Consider the following 24505-nt stretch of genomic DNA (forward strand, 5'->3'; position numbering starts at 1 on the left):
TGACATGCCACTAGCATAGCAAAGCTTAGCATAGCATCGTGTGAGTGTTTGTGGCGCTTGTCAACAATGTCATGACTGTGTGAAGGGGCGGGCTTTCAGGACAGTCACCTGATGACTGGTTCAGATTAAAGATGTTTTAATTTGTCACTAATCAAACTGAATAATGACTAAATTAATTTGATCTGTTTAATCTGCCATGGAAACGCCTGTGTGTGTGTGTACGTGTGTGTGTTCAGCACGTTGGCTCAAACATACTACATGTGTGTGATGTCGTCAATAAAAAAAAGTATTTCTGTGACTGTGATTGTTGTTATTTACAAAACAACCAAACAATCAACCAGCTTGTTTACAAAACAAAGACGATGTCAGAGGAAGACGAGCTAATGAAAACAATGTGACATGACAAAAGCTCCACCTGAGATGAAAGAGCCTCACCACAGTCAGGCAATGTCAGTTTTGGGTGTTCTGAGTGAGCTCAGTAGAGTCAGCATAGGGCATTCTGAGCGAGCTCAGTTCAGGTGACATCAGGAAGCGTAAAGCTGCCGACCGTCGTCGACACCCTCGTTTTCGTTGGTCGACCCCTCCTGCTCCTCGATGGAGTGAGCGGTGACCACCGTCTCTTCCTGTTTGTACGTCAGAAACATGTCGTTATCAAACAGAATGGGCGGAGCCTCCTCGGTCAGTGACTCCCCCAGACCGTGCATTCGCCTCCTGTGCTGCTGAAGGTTGCCGCGGCGATTGAAGCAGGCGGAGCAGAGGTCGCAGGCGAACGGCCGCTCGCCCGTGTGGATGATGACATGGCGGTCGAGCTGCGAGCGACACTTCTTGTCTTTGCCGCAGATGTGGCAGACGAAACTCTGTGGTGCTCGTGCTCCGTTGGCGTGGACAACCTCACGGTGTCTCTTCAGATGGCTGCGGCGGCGGAAGCTGCGGCTGCAGAAGTCGCAGGCGTGCGGCCGGACTTCGCTGTGGATCAGTGAGTGACTCGTCAGCAGGGATTTGAACTTGAACACTTTTCCACAGATGGGACATGGGAACGCTTTGGCCTGCAGCATGCTCCTCCTGTTCCCGCTGACACCGCGCACTGCCTTGTTAGCTTTAACCTTCAGGTGGACGCGCAGGTGGTGCTGCTTCAGGCAGGTGGCGCGCTGGAAACTTCGCAGACAGACACCGCAGCGGTGCAGCTTCTCGTCCGTGTGGGCGTGCGAGTGAGCGGCGAGGTGAGCTTCAGATTTTATCCGCTTCCCACAAACGCTGCAGGCAAACGACGTGTTGGGCGACGGCTCGTCTCCGTTCTCGTGGTTGGCGTGCTTCAGGATCTTGTGGCGTTTGAGCTGGTGCTGGCGGGCGAACTTGCGCCCACAGATGTCGCAGAGATGCGGTCGCTCGCCTGTGTGCGTCTGCAAGTGGACGACGAGCTGCGAGCGACATTTAAACTCTTTACCGCAGAAGTCGCAGAGCAGTGAGCTGGGCCGTGGCGTCGTGGCAATACCCTCTACATGGACAATCTTCTTGTGGTGCTCCAGGTCGTTGGTCCTCATGTAGGCTTTAGAGCAAAGGTCACAGCGGTGAGGTTTGACTCCAGAGTGAATGACCTCGTGAGTCTTCAGTCGCGACCTGCAGCTGAAGGTTTTCCCGCATGCGGCACAGAGCCATGCCGGTGCCGCCCGCTGCTTCTCCAGCCTGGTGACGCCATTTGGGTGGAGTCGGTTCAGGTGGTGCTGCAGGTTATCGCGGCGGTTGAAGCGCAGGTCGCACAGGTGACAGGCAAATGGCTTCTTCCCCGTGTGGATGAAGGAGTGTCGCGCCAAACTCGACTTGTTCTTCATCACTTTCCCACAAACGTCGCACACAATGCTGTCAACCTCCAGCTTCACCGCCATAAGTGCATGCTGGGAGTCTGAGTCACGCCACACACTCGCCGGAGATGCCGCCGTTTCTTCTTCTTCTTCTTCTTCTTCTTCTGAGGAAACAGAGTCAAAGTGAGAAGAGGTGAAAATCAAAATCATCCAATCAAATCAATCAATCAATCGATCAATCAATGTTAAACATTTTTAAATTCAAACTAGAAGCAGAAAAAAATTATTTAAAATAAAATTTGTTTGTTCCAATGCAAGTGAAAACATTAACAGACTAAAAACTATATACATATAGTTAACATATTTCATTACTTTATTATAAATTTAAAACTATTATAAAACCCATTATTGTTTAAATCACATGGCTGTTCACGTCTCCCACCTTCTCCTGGGCCTGGAGTCCAGCTGGGATCACCTGTGTCTCCTGGCTCCTCCTCCGGCTCAGTGTCAGATGACCGGGGGCGGTGTGATCGTTTGCGGCAGCGTGGAGTTGTCGTGCTCCGTGTGCTGTTGTTGTGGTTCTGAGGAGTCGGTCTCCTCTGGGTTCTGGACTCTGGAGTGAGTGTGGGCGAGAGTCTGACAGCAGGTTTGATAGTTCTGGTTCTGGTCCTGGTGGATGAGGAGGTACAGTGCTCCAGCAGAGCACCCCCATGTGGTCCATCAGGTCTGACAGACAAACACTGTAGCAGCATGTCAGGTGATGGAGCTGCTGACACACAATCGGGGACATCATCAAATCTGTCATCTGCTGCTACCTAGTGTCACAAACATGTTACTGCATGCAAACCATGGTTGGGGCCTGGCAGCCAGTTTTTTTACATTCAATAATTTACATCATGATAATGTTTAATTCAACCCTTTCAGATGTGGAATTGAAGGGACAAATCAGGATTATCGAACTGCGGTGATATGAGGTACAGCAGGAGAAAGATCTGATTTTATCCTCTAAACAAAAGTCTATGATGTCTATGTCACATGGACACGTCTTTATATTACCGTTAGACAGACTTTACCAACATGAAACTAACATTTGTAAACCACTCACTCTCCCACACCAAAGTCCATAGGGAAAATAAGTGATTTTAGCTGGCAGGGACACAGGAGCTGCTGGTCTACTGCTGCCTCGTGTGGTCACTTCATGTCACTGAGGCCAATCTGAACAAAGAATTTCACTGAAGTGACAAAATCAGACCTTTGAACTAAGTGATGGAGGCAGCAGTGAATCAACAACTCATGTGTGCAGTGATGTTAAAATCACAGATTTTTCTCTATGGACTTTGGTGTGAGTTAGATCAGCGATAGTCCTGAACTATCCCTTTAAAAGTCCCATATTATGCAAAATCAACTTTTTCATAATTTTAATACTTGCCCTACCAGTCGCCAAAGTGTGAAAAAAGATGGACTCACTCATGTTTTTGTGGTCTTCCTCAGTCTAAGTACAGGAGATAAAACACGCAATGTTGACTTCCGCACTCATTGGGACGTCACAAGACGCTAAATTCCGGGAAATGTTTTCTCACAGAGCTCCACAAAGCGAGATTGCTGGCGAGGGCAACGGTAATCGGAAACCGGACGTCCGCGTAAGCTTCTATTCTTGGCTCCACAGTGCAGCACAGAATCCTACACAAATGGCGCTTTTCCACCAACCCGACTTTCAACGGCACTGCGCTACACAACACGGTTTAGCGAGTGTTTCCACTAGCGTAGTACCTGGAACTCGGCACTATTTTTAGTACCTGCGGTGGTGAGGTTCCATTCAGTGGTGCCGGTACTATGAGCAGGTACTATGCGCTAATTGGTCAAAACTGCCGGCAACTGATTGGCTAGAAGTGTCGTCACTGGGTGCGTCATGAGCTCGACATAAAATACAGGATGCAGGAGTCTATTCCACCATTTTTCAAAAAATAGTAGCGCGCAAATACTTCGACATGGCGACTCTGCATAAGAACACTCCATGGTCCAATGACGAGGTCCAGACTGTCCTGTGTTTAGTCGGAGACGACAAAATACAGAGAGCTGGACGGAGCCGCCCGTAACGAGCAGGTCTTACTGGGAGTCGATGTCCGCTCACGGCGTACACAGCAACGCCAACAACTCCGCACACGCCAACGGTAAGTTTTTCATTTTCAGCCTGAGAGCAACGTTTAACTACTGCTGAGAATAAACTCGCTTAAACAAGACATTATAAAAGTAACATCATGTGTGTCGGTAAGCTCTGTCCGTCTGTTTACACGAGACAACGTAGTTGGCTAGCTAGTTAGCAATGTCGCTATTAGGTGCTCAACCTACAACAAAACATTACGTAAACCTGTAAATGAAACCAGATTTGTACAAGTCATGAATTAGACTTACTACCATGTAACGTGTTGTTTTTGTGTGTTAAAACAGACTAGACCAGAATATACAGTATTGGTTCTATATTTACATTATGGACAGAGAATGAGCACTGGATATTATATGTCTATATTGCACTTTTGCAAGAAGACAGTATATTGCACATGGGATGAGGAGCGTGGTTATATATTGTCTAATGAGAGCTAACAGCTGCAGGGAGAAATAAAGGATAATAATAATGATAAAGCTCCTTCATTTAGGGTGTTTCAGTCTGTGGCTGAATATATATATATTGTTATGCGTGTAATTACAGCGTATGTGTACACTTCTTTTGTTCAAGAATCCCATTCCATATGTGAGGAGTGTTCTTCCACCCCAGCAGAGCCATCAGCTGCTTCGTTATCGGGGGGAACCAACTTCGCCACAGACCACAGCTCTGTGCAACTGGTAAGAAATAATAAACATGATTTACAGCATTTGTGTATTTCCTTAATGGTTTGATTAATAACCCCTTTCTTCTTCTCTATAGTGTTATGGAGGGAAGAGAAAAAGAAGCTCACAGCTGTCCTAGCAGAGCTTCAGGTGGATGATGTTCAGTAGCAGGAGTGGAACCAGACACAACGTAACCGCCACACCACGAGAGTGCTGCGTTCAACCACGCATTCCTTTGAGTCATTGGGCAGCTTGTCCAGGCAATAGGTGGCAGGAGCATGTGACCTATTTCCTCCCTCCTGTCCTAGGACTCCACCACCTATGTACAGTTTATTGGATTTGCTGTGTTGCACTTTAACTTTGGTTTGCTGTGTTTTTTTGTTTGAATAAACAACAATGTGACTTATTTGATTACGTCATGTGTATTTCTTTTCTTTTTCTTTTAATTGTGGCAGCCTTTACAAACAAAACGTATACAGACAAAAGGAGACATCTCTGCAGAAAGTACAAACTTTTATTTGTAATTCAGTGAAAAACAGTACAATAATAAAGCATTTTACAAATTAACAACAAGTGACACATCAGGCCCTCACCTACATCTCTGGCCTCCTCTACACCCTGTGCCACTACCACCACAGGTTCAACCACTGTAGCTGCTGTGTGTGCATCTCATTCAGTGTCATAGGTCTCACCATGATTTTCACACAGGTTATGCAGAGCACAGCAGGTCACCACCATGGATTTCACCAGCTGGACATCACAGTCATTCCTTTTCAGGAGTGACAGAACCATCTGAAACACACAGGCAGCATGCTTACGTTAATACCAGAATACCAAAAATAGAGGTAGATTTCGGTCATTACTACATTGTACACTTGTACAGTAATATGTAGAAGTCTTAGGCCACCATTAGATTGTTGCTATAATGACAATAGAGGATCATTATTTCTACTGGAACACAATCAGAATATATGTATGCAGTTTTTTGTTGTTTAAAAAAACATCCTCTACAGGTGTCCAGTATTTAGTGTGATCTACCCTTACACTTGAATAATAACACAACTCTGTTAATACTGGAGTGGAACCTTAATTAATGTTACTGGTAAATCGCCAGGTTTATTCAAGACATGCGTGAGTATTACATACTCAAAAAAACAACAGAGTTTCTGCACAGTACTGTATATGAGCTAGTTAGCGATAGCAACTATATTTATCTTACCCTCACTCGTCGTCTCGCAACATCTCATCTTCAGTTTCATGTTGTATGACTTCCCAAACTTTTCTGTACGCCTCCACAGTATTTCTTCTTGCCGCCTGTAGATCTTCTCTTCTGTGTGTGAACAAATGCCACAGACCGAGCAACAGAACGAGTCCACATCCGCCATTGTTTATGTGTGTGTGTCTCGCGTATAAGACGTCACAGCAGTTTCGCGCAGCAGGGTTGCAGTCGTGTTGTGATAACCACGCCCACGTTGAGAAGGTACGTTCTCTGTAGTGGAAACACAACTAAACCGTGCCGTTTCGTGCCGTGTCGCTCAGTGCCGTGTAGTGTAGAGCTAGTGGAAAAGTGCCAAAACTTCCAGCCTCAGAGGATTGATCTGTCCAGTGGATATATGTTATATACGACAGCAATGTGCCTGCAAATTATCACTTTTCCGACTGCTGTTAGTTCAGAGTAGCCTCTGTGGCTGATGTCGTGTCCTTTAAGTTTTGTTTTACTTTTTTTTTTTTTTTTAAGAGATTCTACTTAACAGAGCGTTCTGAACTGGGCTGTTTTAGCAGGGTGATTGAACTGCTGTGGTGCTTCATGCTTATGGTATTTTGACCAAAGCATGTCACAGACATGTTTATTAGGACACCAGGGAACCAGTTTAACTTGGAGAAATTGGGTATAATATGGGACCTTTAAATTCTGGTGTGAACTAGGAGTGGGGAAAAAAGTCTTAAAGGTCCCCTATTGTGCAAAATCAACTTTTTAATCTTTTAGTACTTATATTTGGGACTCAGGGGGCCATACCAGTCCCCAAAATGTGAAAAAACAAGACTCAGTCATGTTTTAGTGGTTCCACTTTGTGCAAGTATAGGCGATAAAACACGCGATGTTTACACCTCCAGACCAAGTGACAACAGTGCGGACATTTCACGGTGAATGTTGGCACCCGCCAGGCAGAGTACTTCACAGCTCCACCTTAGCTCCTTTGTTGTTGATTGTGTGTGTAAATTCCTATGCTGGAGGGACACCTTGAACGCACCAGTTACGTGCCTGCGGTTAGCCAGTGACATGTGTGGATTGGTGATATGAGGAGCATGCGTTTGAAAGCACTGCAAAAAGATGTAGATGTTGTCCTACATTTCTTCTCAACCAAAGGCTGCCTTTCTGTCGTGTTTCCACGTTCTCTCCTCGTGTTGTTGATCCACACACGTCAGTTGGAGCCGTAGTAACACTGGTGCGTTCAGGGTCTTTTTCTAGCATGGCAATTTACATACATGTCGCGCCGCGCGGCGCATTAATCGTTTTTCTTCGATTTTAATGTTTTTATGATCGCGAGAGCCAAAATCGTGATCACTCTATGCATTAAGCCCAATTTATACTCCTGCGTAAAGTGCTCTGCGTAGGCTACGCAGAGTGCTCTGCGTAGGCTACGCAGAGTGCTCTGCGTAGGCTACGCACACACACACAGCACATGTTTAGACTCTAAATGGCCAATTTCTCGCCTCAAATTATCTTAAAACTGCGTTCCGGGACACAGAAAAGTGACAAACGGCCGCTGTTTCAACAACAACAGTCTTTCTCCCTCGGACGCCATTGCTCACTGTAGCCAAAAGCACAACAACCTTGCGCAGCGACCCCTACTGATTGGGGCGGGAAATTGCAGCGCCTATCCGTCACCACGACGCATAAGTATAAAGGCTCGAGTGGTCTACGTGGTGACGCAAACGGATAACGCATTACGCAGTCGGAGAAGTATAATGTGGCCTTTACGGTGAAACTCAGTAACAACGGGTAAACGGACATTACTATGGGGTATACAGAGCGGGGGTTGTGCCGACGGTGCATGACAATAGGTGATAAGTGGCGACACTCCCCTGGAAGCAGTGGATGTGTGTTTACCTGGGTCCCATTCACATGTAAATGACCAGGCACAAAACCGAGCGTTCTGAAAAAGGCTGTTTTGGCAGGGTTATTGAACTGCTATTGTGCTTCATCCTTATGATATTTTGACTAAAGCATGACACAGACATGTTCATTAGGGCACCAGGATCTAGTTTAACTTGGGTTAATAGGATATAATATGGGACCTTTAATTCATGGAAAAGTCTCAGCATTAAAAAAAAATATTTGTTCCATTTGTATTAAAGACATTAGATTATTTAGTTTTAACCTGCATCTTTAATGATTCAGGTGCTGACTCACCTGAGTGCGACCAGCTGAGCGGCTGAGGCAGCAGGTCCACCTGGACTGCAGCATCCCTGTGTTCTGCTGAGTCGCTCTGACAGGCCACCTCTTTGCTCTGCTGCTGTGGACTCTCCCACTGACAGGCCACCTCCCTCCTCTTCACCTCCTCCTCTGCTCTGAGCAGGAACACACACAGCTGCTCTGTTTCTCCAGCAGGGGGCTCCATCTTAAACACCTGAGTACAAGCACAAATCAGAAGGAACGCTTTTTGATCATACTTATCTCAAAACAACTTTCAATTTAAGAGTCTGTGAAAGATTTAGTCGTCTCCATGGTAACCGCACACCTCCAGGTGAATCATCACGCAGCACTGCTCGGGAGCGTGATGACGTTGTTTGTTAACGTCCGTCATCTATTGGCTGCGACGTTCGAGCGTCATGACGTCAATGTGCTGCGTTACTGGCATTTAGCTCCGGTGTGGCTAACAACAGCGCAAAGCAATTTCAGTTCGTCTGACGTTCTCTGTGTGTTGCTGTCGGCATTGTTGTCCGGTCCAACATAGTTATATGAACTGTTGGCGTGTCTTTGGCGTTATTAATTTCCATGCCCGGAAAAGAATGATGCATTTAATACATAGAATTTTATAATTCTTCTTCTTTGCAGTAATTAATACAAAGAAAAAAGTGGACTTATTATTACTTCGATGTCATTTTGCGATGAGTTTACTGGTCCGGGCCCCCTTGAGGTTGGATTAAGCTGGATGTAGCCCCCGGACCAAAATGAGTTTGTCACCCCTGTCCTAGACTTTGTAATGTAGTATCTAGAGCTGCAACTAACGATTATTTTCGTAATCAATTAATCTGCCGATTATTTTCTCGATTAATCGATGAATCGGTTGGTCCAGAAAATGTCAGAAAATATTAAATAAAACATTGATCAGTGTTTGTCAAACCTGAAAATGACGATGTTCTTGAATGTCTGGTTTTGTCCACAAACCAAAATGATTCAGTTTTAAAGCGGAACTAGACTGGAAGTTCCTATTATCGCTGTTTTTTTTGGTGTGTATCTGCGTCATTACCTTGTTTATGAAGCCTGACGGTTCGAAACAAACAGTTCAGCCATTGCTGAGAACGTTGTGTTTTATTGTAATCTCGGGGCTCAACGAGATCACTGAAAATCCCGTTATAGTTACGTAAGCAGCGGTTCTCCTGAACAACCGATCGTCCTGCTCCGGGCGGTAGTCCGGGCACATCCGGTTGCGTACATTGAACCGCAGAAGAAGAATAACGTCCGTTGTGGAGGTGTTTCACGAGCAACAGTGTCTTCTGACTCTGGGTCTGACTCCGGTTTGAAGTCATAAAGGGGCTGCGGCGGGGAGTCGTGACGAAGCTATTTTTAAACATTGTTAAAACAATGTTTTGATAATGAGGAGCAGTGCATCCACCGCTCCAGAGAGGGAGCTGCGCTTCTGAGAGCTGACGTGATAGATTACGTCACTTCCAGATACCTGGCCAATCACAACACAGGTGGGAAGGCTCTACGCTGGCTGGCCAATCACAACACACTCTGTCTTCTCGGGCGAGATTTATGGCTTAAATAGCGCGACTGACAAGCGCTTCGAAAAGGACAGATTTCAATCGGCTCGTTTACATCAACAAGGAGGATTTTGACCATAAAAACAACTTAATATATGTAAGTAGACCTCCATAACTCACATATATGTGCAACAGGACCACTCTATGTGACCTTTAATGATTTCTTTGTTATGTGGAGCAAAGACTAAGAAAATATACACATTTAAGAAGCTGAAACAATCAGAAATCTTGTTTTAATCATGAAAAAAGCTTCAAACCGATTAATCGATTATCAAAATAGTTGGCGATTAATTTAGCAATCGATTAATAATCGATTCATCGATTAATCGTTTCAGCTCTAGTAGTATCTTTATTTGACTTTCACTTGTTATTATTATAAAACCTTTGAATTCGAGTATCTTTATTTTAGCTTTATTTTATTTTTTGCCTTCTCTTTTTACCTTGTTTTGTAAGAAAGACGATAAAAATCAGAAAATATTTTCTAAAAAGAAAGAAAAAGAAAAGGACAGACTTTGTGCATTTTCTTTTCACTTCTCTGGTTTTTTTTGCTACCGAGGTGAAGAAGAAGGCTTCTCCTTTCGCTGCACTGGTCGCCCCTGAGGTAAGTATGGCATCATCACCACGGCAACATGACTCTCGTGATATAGAGAGGACTCTTAGAGTCGCAGACTCAGGGTCAAGCTTTTAAACATAGAACTGACACTGACAAGTATAAACTTGTTGACTTCACGTAGGATAACTAGGACCCTTGAATTATGGTGAAATTTGTTTATTCTATGATTAGGTGATGGCACATCCCGTATCATAAAAAAACATAGTAGAATTGTTTGGATTTACTTTCACTAAGAGATCAGAGTGTCACTGTAGATGACATGTTGTGACATAAATTTCGAAATGTGACACAAGCTGAAGCACTTTTATTTTGTTAATCCATATAAACATTGTGAAGCTCAGTGAAGACAAAAATCAATTCACTAAAAAACGTCATCAAACCACACCCAACTGGACTATTGACTTAAATATTATCAATCGGATCAATATTAGAATCAGGTTGGACGTTGTTTGTAAATGTTACATTAACATTAACCCGATTCAGTGACGTCACCGGACAAATATATGAAAACGTTCATTATTTTTCACAACATTAAAACAAAAAACGTGAGAAACTAAAGTAAAAAAGAAAAAAACCTCACTGCACTAACATGCTAGTCTTAGCACCATGCTAACAACATTAGCACTAAGTTAACAGAGGTTCTCCGTCTCTCGGCGCACGTTAGCTGACAGTTTCCGATTTTACCTGACAGCGCTTGCGTCACTCCGACGAAGTTTTAACGTTCCAACGAAGTTTCAACGCGAAAAAAAAACCCCGTTGTGTTTCAATGTTAACACGAAAAACTATCATCACTATTGGAGCTCCAGGAAACACCGGAAACGCTCCTCCTTCTTCTACTTCCTGCTTCTCCTCTGGTTTGGCGGGATGGTAGCTCCCCCGCAGGTTAGGAGAGAAAGTGCAGCCACTGAATTAACATAATGTCATTGGTTTGTAAACAGACCCGGTGAAGTAACGTGACTCTGACGCAGGTAACGTGTGCGTGTGTAGATATTTTTATTTGGGATATTCTGGAATCTTACAACATAAATAAAACTTTATCACAATAATGTGTTTTTATCAGCAACAGAGACAGTTCAGTCCAAGATAACACACTTAACCAGCGTTTAACCAACCACAACCAGAGTAAAACTGACCACAGCCGGTTTTAACCAGGGTTAAACTAGTCCAGGGTAATTTTAACCAGGGTTAGATTGCCCACAGCCGTTTAACCAACCATTTGTTTATAACCAGGGTTTAACTAATCCAGGGTGGTTCTTAACCAAGGTTAAACTGACCTCAGCTGTTTTAACCAAGGTTTAACTAGTCCAGAGTCGTTTTAACCAAGGTTAAACTAACCAAAGCTGTTTTAACCATGGTTTGACTAGTCCAGAGTCATTTTAACCAGGGTTAAATAATTAACTCAGATGTATTTAACAGTATGATTGTCGCTCTCTCTCTCTGTGCTTCAATTATGACACTGTGAATGAATGAATGAAGGAATAAATATTCTACTTCCCGCTTCTCTATTTACAATATTAACAGAACCAGCAGCTAGCCCCGCCCACCTGTTAAGGTCACTCCAGTCCAGTTATTTTAAAGTCCATCAATATGGAGCACAACCGAAGACGAAGACGGACAATGTCTTCATACAACCAAAGACAGACAATGTCTTCATACACATATATAGACAAAACAACTTTATAAAAAAACAGAGTATCTTCACTTAATACTTGACCTTTGACCCCACCACACAGTCACCATCAGCAGACTGAGCAGCAGTCAGCTGACCTTTACATTGACCTTTATTTAATAGTTACAGGTTATTTTTTATTTATTTTTAACAATGAACCAATCATGTGCACAGTGTTCCTCAAGGCTCCGCCCTCGGCCCACTCATCTTTTATTTTTTTTTGTTTTGGTTCTTTTAGTTTCAGCTCATCGATAAGACAACAAAACAACAACAACAAAACAACAACAATGTGACACATGAAAGTAAAGTGAGTCTGTGTCCATGCGAGACTCATTCAGTCAACAAGGCAGTGCAAAAACATCCAGCTCCTCCTCATCACCAAACCCCTCCTCTTCATCACCAAGCCCCTCCTCTTCCTCCTCCATGTTTGGAGCTAAGCAGAGTTGAGATATTCCAGAGCAACTTCATAACAGAATTTATACTGTTCCTGTAGAGAGAGGTCAGAGGTCACAGGTCATTATTATTCTACATTTTGAAAGTGTAATTTTAGCTAACTAACATTTAGCTATATTTTGTCAGCTAACACTCTAACCCCTGGTTGGTAGTTAACCATCCCCTGGTTAATGGTTAATGATCAACTAATCTTCTGGTTCAATTTCAACTATTTTAGTTTTTAAAATGTAGTTAAAGTAGATTGATTGATTTATATGTTTGTGTTGTTATTTACCAGCAGGTCCACCATGTTTGGTTTGTTGTTTCTTAAAGTTTTGACAGCGTGAAAGACGTCCACGCAGCGCTGCTGACGCAACATCTCACACACGATACTGGCGCTGCAGAACACGCCACTGCGTCCACCACCGTTCCTGAGGGACAGGAGAGAGGACACAAGAGAGGAGAGGACATGACACCGGACAGGAGAAAGGACACAAGAGAGGAGAGGACAGGACACCAGAGAGGAGAGGAGAGGACGAGCCACCAAAAAGGAGAGAGGACACAAGAGGAGAGAGGACACAAGAGAGGAGAGGACATGACACCGGAGAGGAGAAAGGACACAAGAGAGGAGAGGACATGACACCAGAGAGGAGAGGACATGACACCGGAGAGGAGAAAGGACACAAGAGAGGAGAGGACACCAGAGAGGAGAGAGGACACAAGACAGGAGAGGACACAAGAAAGGAGAGAGGACACAAGAGAGGTGAGAGGATGCGAGAGGAGAGGAGAGAGGACACAAGAGTTAGAAAGATTCAAATGTGTGTGATTCCACTTTTCACCACATGATGGAGACAAATTACTACCAATGAAACTTGAGCTCAGTCCTTAGAGTATACCTGTACATCACAGTGAGAGTGTGTACTTGTACATCACAGTTAGAGTGTGTACTTATCATTGAGGGTGTATACTTGTACTTCACAGTGAGAGTGTGTACTTTACATTGAGGGTGTATACTTGTACTTCACAGTGAGAGTGTACTTTACAGTGATGGTGTAAATGTGTACTTCACAGTGAAAGTGTGTACTTTACAGTGAGGGTGTATACACTTCACAGTGAGAGTGTGTACTATGAGTATTTGTAGAACAAGTACTTAAAGTATCAGTATGTGAAGTATTTCTTTCTCTCCTGCAGTAATACATCAGTGCATGTGTGTGTATGTGCGTGCATATGGTGGTCGTACAGGCAGTGCACGACTGTGCGTCCCTCGCCGCCGTCGTACTCGTCCTGCCATTTGTCCACCTGATGGACTAGTTTGAGGAAGGAGCGCTTGGACACGGGCGTGTCCCGGTACATGGGCCAACCTAGGAACTGGAATTGCTGCACCATACGGTACCCATCCTGTGGCTGAACACACAGGAAGGACAGGGTGGTCAAATGAAATGCACCCGGACAAGCAAACATGTCGAGCACAAGAAGACACTGACATCAAACACACCCTAAACTAAACTGTGTGGGAAGGAGGGAAGATGTAAGGAGTGAGGGAGGATGAAAGAGGATTTGGAGATGGAAAGAAGGCAAAGGAAAGGAAAGAAGGAGAGAAGCAACAGGAAAGAAGGACGTACTGGAAAGTGAGAGGGGAGGAGGGGTGGAGACCAGTGGAAGGAAAAACAGATGATTACATGAATCACGAGAGGAGAAAGAGTTGAAATCAAACACACTGAAATGACCTGCCACAGTCAGGTGGGTGGAGTCTGGATAACACAGAGGGAAATGAGGCACAAATCAAACACATCTCAACTTAAACTGAACCTGACAGGGAGGGGAAGGGGTTTAAATCAAACACACCCTTTGCTAAATCTGGTGAAACGTGGAAGAAGCACACACACACTGAAGGAGCTGCATCTTCTTATATTAACAATGCAAATAGCATCGGCTAACATAAGCTAATAAAGCTAACATTAGCAGATATTAACTAATAAAGCTAATATCAGCTAACATTAGCAAATATCAGCTAATAAAGCTAACATCAGCAGATATCAGCTAATAAAGCTAACATTAGCAGATATCAGCTAATCAAGCTAACATAAGCAGATATGAGCTAATGGAGCTAACATTAGCTAATAAAGCTAACATTAGCAGCTGGCACCAACTAAGCCTTAAAAGCTAGGCCCACTACTGCCAACTACCCACTAACATTTTTGTTGCCTCTGTCACCAGCAGCAGGTGGTAGAGTAAAAAAACAAACGCACCCTGGCCGTGTTGTAGATCCTGAAGATGCGACTGATGACGTCCTCCTCCAGGTCCGCAGAGACAAACTCCACCTGCAGTGAGCCGAGACGATGGACACCGTTCTCTGGCCAGTACTGAGGACACAGCTGAGACACAGAGACAGATGAGACACAGCTAAGACAGGAGACATAGCTGAAACAGATGAGACACAAGGGGGCACCACTCATCAGAGTGTGTCTGTGTGACTGTGTGCTACCTGTGTGTGTATCTCTGTGAGTGTGTGCCTGTGTGTTACCTGTGTGTGTGTGTGTGTTACCTGTGCAGGGTCCACATCGTTCAGCATGACGATGGATGTACAGTGATAGTCGAGAACCAGACGCCAGAAGTCCTTCACTGTGTTTGGCAAAGGATGCTGGGTAACGATGAAGGCCGAGGGCTGCTTGTAGCTCTGAAATATGGACGTCAAACAGGAAATTACATCACACTGCAGAATAAACATCCATGTGGCTAGGTTTTTAATACTTTTAGTATAATTTCTGAGCTTTATTGTGAAATAAGCTCTGACTTTTCCATTCACCAAGCACGCACACACACACACACACACACACACACACACACACACACACACACACACACACACACACACACACACACACACACACACACACACACACACACACACACACACACACAAACCACAGTTCTGGACATCCTACCCTGCCATTTTACTAATAAACAACTCTGCTGTCATGGAAACCAACCAAATATCTGACCACATTGTGTGTGTGTGACTGCATGTGTGCGTCTGTGTGATGCTGAGGTCATCGTTTGTTTCGCTCTGTTCTTTATTTAAAGGCACAGTTCGTGTTTTCTAACGTCTGAGGTTTTGTTCTTGTTTTGGTTGTCACATAAAAACTTGTGTTGTCTCAACAGGGGTGTGTGTGTTCAACTTACGTCCATCAGTGCAGCGTTGATGTAGTTGGAACTTTCTCCATCGATGGTGATGAGGAAGGGCAGACAGCGGTCAGGAGGCAACACGTCCATGCAGCGGTTCTTCTCGTGGTTTCTAGGCAACAGAGCGATGCTGCAGTCCTCGACCCGCAGCGTTGGGGTCACCATGTTCAGAGTCTGAGCACACACACACACACACACACACGTCACTGATCAATATCAATACTGGTCATACTTCACTGATCAATATCAATATTGATCACACGTCACTGATCATACTTCAGTCTAAAAATAACTTCTTAATAAACACTTACTAATGCGTTAATAAATCCTTACTAAAGCGTTTAAACCTGATTAAAACTTGAACAAACCCTCATTAAAGTGTTAATAAACCCTTATCAAAGCATTTAAAGACCCTTATTTAAGTTTTAATAAACCCTGAATAATAACTTTAAGAAGAGCTTTAATAATGACTCAAATAAGTGATTTAATAAGAGCTTTAGGAAGAGCTTTAAAAACAAGAGCTTTGAGATGGGCTTTAATAAGCTTAGGCCCTGTCCCAATACCTCCCCTAAACCCTAAATATTTGCTCTAACCCTAAATTTTGCGCGTTCCCGTGTAGGGTGGAACAAGGGGAAATGCGATTTTGCCCTTATAATCAACCCTCAAAATGTAGTGAGCTCTGATGCGGGCTTAAAACGAAGTGGAAGATGAAATTACCCATGATGCTTTGCGAATTCAGCGAGCCGGCTGATATCTTTCAACAAAGATGGCAGCCACATCTGCCGAGGAACAATTTCGTTGCAATATATTTTCGCAAATAAGCACGTTACAATGTCGAAATGTGTTAGAATATGTTGGTTTGATATACATCCACAGGACCGCTGAGCTTTGAACACTAACGTCAGAAAATAACTGACGATTTATGAAAGCAGCGAGCTAACTAGCTTACTAGCTGGCTGGTGGTTATTTGCTGGTACTTCGGGAGAGTATGCCCGTCATGTAGAGCTGCATGGCGGGCATACTCTCTCGGGGCACTCGGCAGGTAGCCGCTGGCTAGTTCTGATACATCTGGGTAGTTTTGTCAGTGTTTTGGATGTGTGTACCAGCATTCAATCAAACACGAATACCCTGGACTTGTCAGATTTCAATCACATTCGTGATATAGCGTTTACGAGGACGGAGAAAAAAACGGTGTTGACAGAGAAAAACAAACACAGCCAACGCAACAGGCAACACAACAGCTGGATCCGCCGGCAGTTTTCCTGAATGAAAATAGTAACACGCTCCACCGGTAGAATTGTCAACATTTGAGATAGGTTAGCACATGCGCTACGTTCACTACGCTAATTTGCATATAGTGGTGTCCCAATTCCATAGGGAAGCCACTTCCCTCAACTAGGGGAATTTACAGTTGAGGGCACTCAAAAACAAGTGGACATTTTAAGTGGGAGAAATGGGACAGGGCCTTAATACGCTGCTATTACCCTGAACTCCTCTTTGATTGGACTGGAGTTGGTCTGAGGCTCCAGTCGGTTCATCTCATAATAAACCGACCGCAGTTGATTTGCTGGAATTGCTGTGTCTCCACAAAGACATGCCTCCAAGATGGCATCGTGGATGAAGACGTACTGCTCCTGTGGACAGAGACGAGAGAGACATGTGTTGACAGGGACAGGCCTTGCCCCTCCTGACCCGGCAGGTTTGATAAAAACATGAAGTATGTGTGTGTGTGTGTGTGTTTGTTACCTCAGTCTGGACCATGTTGACTCTCCGTGCTCTCAGCTCTCTGACACAGTTGTAGATGTCGACCACACCCTCTCTCTCTGCCATGTCCAGCATGATGTCAATCACTATGAAACAACCTGTACGCCCTGCCCCCGCACTGACACACACAGAGTATACAGTGTATCATTGTGTAACAGTTGAACGTTGACGTGTGTATTTTAACATGTTGTACCTGCAGTGAACCACAGTGGGACCTGCAGTGGGTGGAGTTTTGGCCTTCACACGGCGGATGAAGCCGAGCAGGCCGGTGGCATGGAGCGGAACACCGTGGTCAGGCCAACCAGTGAAATGAAACTGACGGATCTCCCTGATCTCTGCCACGCCCCTCTGAGTCACATGACAGAATAACATGAAGTCAAAGATGTGTCGTCGTCATCATCATCACCATTACCATCATCATCACATGACTTATTTCCTCCTTGTAAATGGACTTTGGTGTGGGAGAGTGAGTGGGTTACAAACTTCACTTTACAAGGAAAAGTCTCACAGTGAGACGTGAACATGTGACGTAGATATTAGAGACTTAAACTGACTTTATTACTTTTATTACACAAGTCTTTTGTTAAGTGGATTATAATCAGTTTTTTAGTCATCATTTCACTCAGAGTGAGTGAATCATTGGCTCCACAGGTTTAACTGAAATGTCTGCGTGTGAGAGTGTGTGTCAGTGTGTGTGTTTCTGTTTGAGTGTGTGTGAGTGTGTGTGTGTGTGTGTGAGAGAGTGTGTCTCACCTTTTCAACAGCAAATGTTCTGATCACATACTCCGACAGCAGCTGAGTCTCGATCAACGTCACCTTCATGTCACCATAAATCTCAGTGTCATCAGGCCAGTATTTACAACACTTCACCTGTACACACATACAGAGACACACACAGAGAGAGACACACACAGAGAGAGACACACACAGAGAGACACACATGCAAACACACACAGTCGTTAATTAAAGTGAAACATAAACAGAACAAAAGCAGATGATATAAAAATCTCATTAGAAGCTCCGCCTCCTCCCTCATTAGCAGCTAATTACTGCAGAGATAATAACACTGTCGCCACGGAAACCGATGAGGTGAGCAGGGAGGAACATAATCAACCTGATCCATCCCACAATCCCCTCTGCGACTCTCCTGGAGAGCAGGAACATCTCCCCAGTGCATTCTGGGTAATGAGAGCTGGGACAGGGATCATGCCGCGGGCTCTGTGAGTGTGTGTGTGCGTGACAGAGTGTGTTACCTGTGTGTATGTGTGTGTGTGTGTGAGAGAGACATAATGGTTTCATGACAAAAATCTGTGACACTCAGATAGTGAGAGCAGAGACTGCATCACCCTGCAGGGGGCACTAATTCACATTTTCATTTAATGCTGTCATGTTCATGAGTGTTTTCCTCGCACCGAGTCATGTTTTTCTCATGTTGAGTGTGTACATTTTCCGCGAGTCGAGTCATGCTTTCCTTGTGTATGTTTTCCTCATGTCGAGTCATGTTTTCCTCATGTCAAGTCATGTTTTCCTCATGTCGAGTCATGTTTTCCTTGTGTTGTCATGTTTTCCTCATGTCGAGTCATGTTTTCCTCATGTCAAGTCATGTTTTCCTCATGTCGAGTCATGTTTTCCTCGTGTCAAGTCATGTTTTCCTTGTGTCGAGTTATGTTTTCCTCATGTCAAGTCATGTTTTCCGCATGTCAAGTCATGTTTTCCTTGTGTTGTCATGTTTACCTCATGTCAAGTCATGTTTTCCTTGTGTTGTCATGTTTTCTGCATGTCAAGTCATGTTTTTCTTGTGTCGAGTTATGTTTTCCTCGCGTCAAGTCATGTTTTCCTCATGCTGACTCATGTTTTCCTCATGTCGAGTCATGTTTTCCTCGCATCAAGTCATGTTTTCCTCATGTCGTGTGATGTTTTCCGCATGTCAAGTCATGCTTTCTGCATGTCAAGTCATGTTTTTCTTGTGTCAAGTCATGTTTTCCTCATGCTGACTCATGTTTTCCTCATGTCGAGTCATGTTTTCCTCGCGTCAAGTCATTTTCCTTGTGACTGCGTTGTGTTCGTACATATGAGCACATGGACAATGTTTACTTACATGTGATACATTTTTAGTTTGTGGGTTGTGTTTGTATGCGATACGTTTCTTTACATGTGTGATAGACACTGAGTCACTCTTCTATGAACATATGAATATGTATGTCCAGGTGATCATGAATCTCAAAACTAAACTTCCACAACAACAAAAATGATAACAAAGACATCAGACACAGGAGAGATGCATTCTGGGAAATGAAGTCCCAAACTTCATCAGAGAGGAACCAACAACCAGATGGTCTCAGCAATCTGTGTGTGGATGTCTGTGTCTGTGTGTGTGTGTGTGTGTGTGTGTGTGTGTGTGTGTGTGTGTGTGTGTGTGTGTGTATGCGCATGTCTGTGTGTGTGATACTTACCCGCCCCACCTCCACCAGGTTGGTTACCATGACAATGGCAGCGGTGTTCTCCTGCCAAATCATTCGCCAAAAGTCATACACCGTCTCCTGCATAGGACCTGAAGTACACACACACAAACAAACACACACAGAGTAAACTTTGTATTAGACAGCAGGCAACACCAGAGCTGCACATGAATTATAATTACTCTGTTAATTAATTTAAATGAAGCGCACGTATACACTCACACACACACACTTTTTTAATCACTGTTGACAGTCTGTGTTTTGACGAGCTAATTAGTTCATGCTAATCCATTCCTGTCCTCAAGTGTTTTTACAGCTACGAACACACACACACACACACACACCCCCCCCCACACACAAACACACACAGTCTGAGTCTGCGAGAGACTGCTCGATTTAAACTAATCTGTCAAATAAAAAGTAAAAAGTGTCAGCCATGGGTCTGATGGAGGAAGGTGAGTGATGTCACAGCAGTCAAATTCTCTGACATCACTTCCTGTTTTCAGAACCAGGGTCAGTTAACCATCCCAGTGCCAGAGGAGTGAACCTAAAAACACTCACTTTCCCCATGAGGTCCTGAATAAAGTGAATCTAAATAAACATCTGCAGAGTTAGGGATGACATCAGACACTTGTGTGAGTGAGTGAGTGTGTGAGTGTATCTTACCTTGCGTGGCGATGTAGTGATTGGGTCTGTGGTAACCCTAACAACAGAAACAACAACATGAAGGTTACATCACACACACCTGGATTTTATTTTTATTAGGGCTGTCAAAATAAACGCGTTAACGCAGGATGATTAATTTGTGGAATCACATGTGAAGCAGACTGTTACAGTCATTACATGCTGTTCTTGTTCTTCACACTCCATCAGGACTAAATCAAGGCACTGACACAAGTTGATATTACTTTATTTTCTTACTGTTTTTAATTGAAAATAGTTATTCACTTTAATTTTACATTTTTGTATCTAAATAAACTAAATTTCACAGGAAAGCCACAGGTGTAAGCTCTCAAATTCTTTTTGAATTGTGTTCCTATATCTGCTACAGAGGCTGAGAAATCAGTCATTTAGTCGGCATTGAAGCTCATGTTTTAGAGGCATTTTTTCAGGTGCTTCAGGCCTTAATGAGTTAAAAGGTGCTGAGGAATTTCCTGCTGTGGGTTTAGTAACCCCAAGAAAACTTCTATACTTAATATTATACAGTATTTTATTTTTTCTATATATTTATATTGTCTTATAATGTGGGTTCTTTACAATGTAATGTTTAATTTTTACTAAGTTTGTATAGGTTTTAAAAAAAAGTTATTTACAGTATTTTATTGTTCTTTACATTTATATTTTCACATACTTTATTCATCTCTCCATTCCTACAACAATATAAAGAGAAAATTTGAATTTTTCTGGCATATATACGAATGGTAATTAATCGTGATTAATCCACAGCTACCCTGTGATTAATCTGATTAAATTTTTTTATCTTTTGACAGCCCTAATTTTTATGTCTATCAGGAAGCTCAAGTTGCTTGTTTGTGTGTTCAGGTTAATCCGCTGGGGTCCGTTTCACAAAGCAGGTTTAGTGAAAACTCTGAGTCTGTTAACCCTGAAATGAGGGAAACTCTGAGTTTTCCGTTTCACAAAGGGAGGTAAATCAAACCAGAGAAAGAGGAGTAACTCTAGCCTGTCTCACAGAGAGAGGTAACTTAAGCTCTCGGTCAGTTACCATGGTAACATGCTCTTTGAAACTAACCTGGTCGGGAGCAGGTTTTTCTCCGCAAACCTTGAGTTTCTCTCTGTCTCCGCCCTCTTTCAGACACACACGGTATTTGATTTCCTCATTCATTCAGTCAGCAGAGTTTTACCGTAGTATAGTTCTGCGTCTGTTCTGCGTCTACATTAGAAGTTATATTAGGTGGAGACTATTTTCACAACCATGTTCTGTTGACAGTGATCCTGTGGATGAAGGTGCAGCATTACTGGGCAGAGAATTAAATATTCGTCGGGAGCTGATTATCAGACCGCGCATAGATGTTCTTACATTTCCAGACACTTCTCTTTTTGAGCGGTACAGTTTCACGGCACAGTTCATCATTTACATTCACAACCTAATCCGTCCTTACATTTCAACATTAACAACCGGAGTCACGCTCTCACGTCACAGCAGAAACTGTGTTGCGCTGCGGTTTTTTTAAATTATTTTATATATTTACAAATTTACAAATTTTTCTTTTATACAACGTCATAGATGCAGATCACTTGAACGTGATATAAAGAATGAGAAGTCATTTATGTGTGAAAACAGCATTATGTTGGTGATAAAACAACTGTACAGTCAAACAGCCACTTCATATTTACTTTATGTAAAACATGATCAAAATGAGGTTAATCCCATGAGATTATACCGAGGTCTTACCTGTTTGAACAATGTTTTTTATGTTTCATCTTAAACTGCTGCCAACTGCACTTCTCCCCCGCGGGATAACACCTAAATAAATAAATTAATAATCTACAACTCAAGCAGTTTCCACCTGTAATATTATTGTGATTGTGCAAAGGACGACATTTAAACTTCCTCATCAGCAGCAGTGTTCTCTCCGACGTCTTCTACCTCTCTTTTGCTGCTGTTACACTTCCTTCTAAAAACTTGCTCAAACTCACGCATTAATATTTTCAACTCCAGTGGGTGAAGAACGTCACCCTCTGCTTCCCCGTTGTCATGGTGACTCGTTGAAACGGGGCTCCATTCATACCGTCTTTTTATACTTGTGGCGCACGCGCTTAACTCGAGGTGAAACTACTCCGAGTTGAACAAACTAACTCAAATCACCTGTTCTGAAACCGAAAACTCAGAGTTTTCTATCTCAGAGTAGATCAACTCAGTTCAGGGTTAGACTGAGAGTTTGTTGAACCTGCTTTGTGAAACGGACCCCTGATCTGTGAGAGAACTGGACTTCGGCTCCTCCTCTGAACAATCACAGAGCAGTTTAGAGTAGCTGCACAGATGCGTCCCTTCAGTATAAAAGCCTGTGTTTAGACACGTCCCTTCAGAATAAAAGTCTGTGTTTTAACAGCTGACGTCACAGACATGTCCCTTCGTGTGTGTGTGTGCGTGCAAGAGAGTGTGAGTGCTACTCACATCCACATAGTTAGCATTAATGTAGTCAGAGCCGCTCTCTCCGTCTTGAGGCTGCAAACGCACACGAGAGTGATCGTCTAAGACACACACACACACACACACACACACACACACACACACACACACACACACACACACACACACACACAGTTAGTTCCTGATGAATACACGATGCAGTGAATTAATAACTAATTAATAAATCATTAATTGAAGTTAATGATCCAAACATTCATATATTATTCATTAAGCAGATAAACTGTGTCTCAGTTCAGGCTCCGCCTCCTTCATCTTGTTTGTTAGGCTCCTCCTCCTTACATGTTCAAATATTTACCTGATAGTTACCTGACAAGACTTTCATGTCCGGCTGCTGCTAGGTTACTTCAAGGAACATGATGGACACGGAACTCCACTGCAGGCGAGGCTGCTCAAAGGGGGGCGGGGCCTGAACTAAAACATGGCTTCTGTCTCCATGAAAACACATTAGTTTGATTTCTGTCGTCATAACAACGGGTCAGACAGCCCACAATTCCTTCATTACCCAGGATGCATTTCATCATGCACGAGGTCAGATGTTAAAAAAATCCTGGTCCAGGTCTCCGCCCACTGTGACATCACTGTGACTTCTCTGTGAAGTAACCTTGAGAGGGCAGGGGTGGAGCCTGACTGAGAGGTTCGGTCTATTAAAAGGTTGCAGCTGTCGATCACAGCATAGCCCCACCAAAAAGCTGGTCTATCTGACTGTAAATGGAACCATCATCAACTCCTGTTGACTGACATGTTATAGTCGCCCCCTGATGGTCATTCAACAGGTTTCACTGACTCTGTGGACACACACAGACACACACACACAGGTACGTACAGGCGATGATGTTGCCATAACGATTCTTCATGCGGTTTTCGTCCTTTTTAGCTGAATCCCATGGAGCCGACTGTCCTTCGAAAAAACTCTGAAAGAGACAGTGTCCTCATGACTAATGACTCTACACACACATCTTATATTAACATGTCTCTGATAAAATGTCTCATGTTAAAATGTCTCATACTAATATGTTTCTGTTAAAATGTCTCACACTAATATGTTTCTGTTAAAATGTCTCATACTAACATGTCTCATGTTAAAATGTCTCACACTAATATGTCTCATGTTAAAATGTCTCATACTAATATGTTTCTGTTAAAATTTCTCATTCTAATGTTTCTGTTAAAATGTCTCATACTAATATGCCCCATGTTAAAATGTCTCATACTAATATGTTTCTGTTAAAATGTCTCATACTAACATGTCTCATGTTAAAATGTCTCATACTAATATGTTTCTGTTAAAATGTCTCATACTAATATGTGTCTGTTAAAATGTCTCATACTAATGTTTCTGTTAAAATGTCTCATACTAATATGCCCCATGTTAAAATGTCTCATACTAACATGTCTCATACTAATATGTTTCTGTTAAAATGTCTCATACTAATATGTTTATGTTAAAATGTCTCATACTAACATGTCTCATGTTAAAATGTCTCATACTAATATGCCCCATGTTAAAATGTCTCATACTAATATGTTTCTGTTAAAATGTCTCATACTAATATGTGTCTGTTAAAATGTCTCATACTAATATGTGTCTGTTAAAAT

General features: G+C 43.2%; 2 protein-coding genes across 6 annotated transcripts in view; both read right to left on the reverse strand.

The window, feature by feature from the left end:
- Window positions 1–453: 453 nt before the first annotated feature.
- Window positions 454–10989, reverse strand: LOC310937457 (zinc finger Y-chromosomal protein 1-like). Its single transcript, XM_083901737.1, has 4 exons — window positions 10915–10989; window positions 8041–8257; window positions 2242–2565; window positions 454–1963 (listed from the first exon to the last, which is right to left on the reverse strand). The coding sequence occupies exons 2-4, from the start codon at window positions 8246–8248 to the stop codon at window positions 525–527; spliced, it is 1971 nt and encodes a 656-aa protein (XP_083757863.1). The 5' UTR covers window positions 8249–8257; window positions 10915–10989; the 3' UTR covers window positions 454–524.
- Window positions 10990–11233: 244 nt separating this feature from the next.
- The window catches only part of LOC310937161 (receptor-type tyrosine-protein phosphatase mu-like), a 95957-nt gene continuing 82685 nt past the window's right edge, over window positions 11234–24505 (reverse strand). For all 5 annotated transcript variants that reach the window (XM_083901370.1, XM_083901369.1, XM_083901368.1 and 2 more), the window contains 14 exons: window positions 23733–23820; window positions 22874–22950; window positions 20404–20440; window positions 19732–19829; window positions 18032–18148; window positions 17472–17626; window positions 17261–17396; window positions 16999–17148; window positions 15515–15688; window positions 14877–15008; window positions 14581–14706; window positions 13572–13735; window positions 12627–12762; window positions 11234–12386 (listed from right to left, as the gene is read on the reverse strand). In XM_083901370.1, the coding sequence (XP_083757496.1) occupies window positions 12333–12386; window positions 12627–12762; window positions 13572–13735; window positions 14581–14706; window positions 14877–15008; window positions 15515–15688; window positions 16999–17148; window positions 17261–17396; window positions 17472–17626; window positions 18032–18148; window positions 19732–19829; window positions 20404–20440; window positions 22874–22950; window positions 23733–23820 (1644 nt within the window). In that variant the 3' untranslated portion in view covers window positions 11234–12332. The remainder of the gene's footprint in view (window positions 12387–12626; window positions 12763–13571; window positions 13736–14580; window positions 14707–14876; window positions 15009–15514; window positions 15689–16998; window positions 17149–17260; window positions 17397–17471; window positions 17627–18031; window positions 18149–19731; window positions 19830–20403; window positions 20441–22873; window positions 22951–23732; window positions 23821–24505) is intronic.

This window comes from Microchirus variegatus (genome assembly GCF_963457635.1).
Source record: "Microchirus variegatus genome assembly, chromosome: 15".
In the NCBI taxonomy this organism is placed as follows: domain Eukaryota; kingdom Metazoa; phylum Chordata; class Actinopteri; order Pleuronectiformes; family Soleidae; genus Microchirus; species Microchirus variegatus.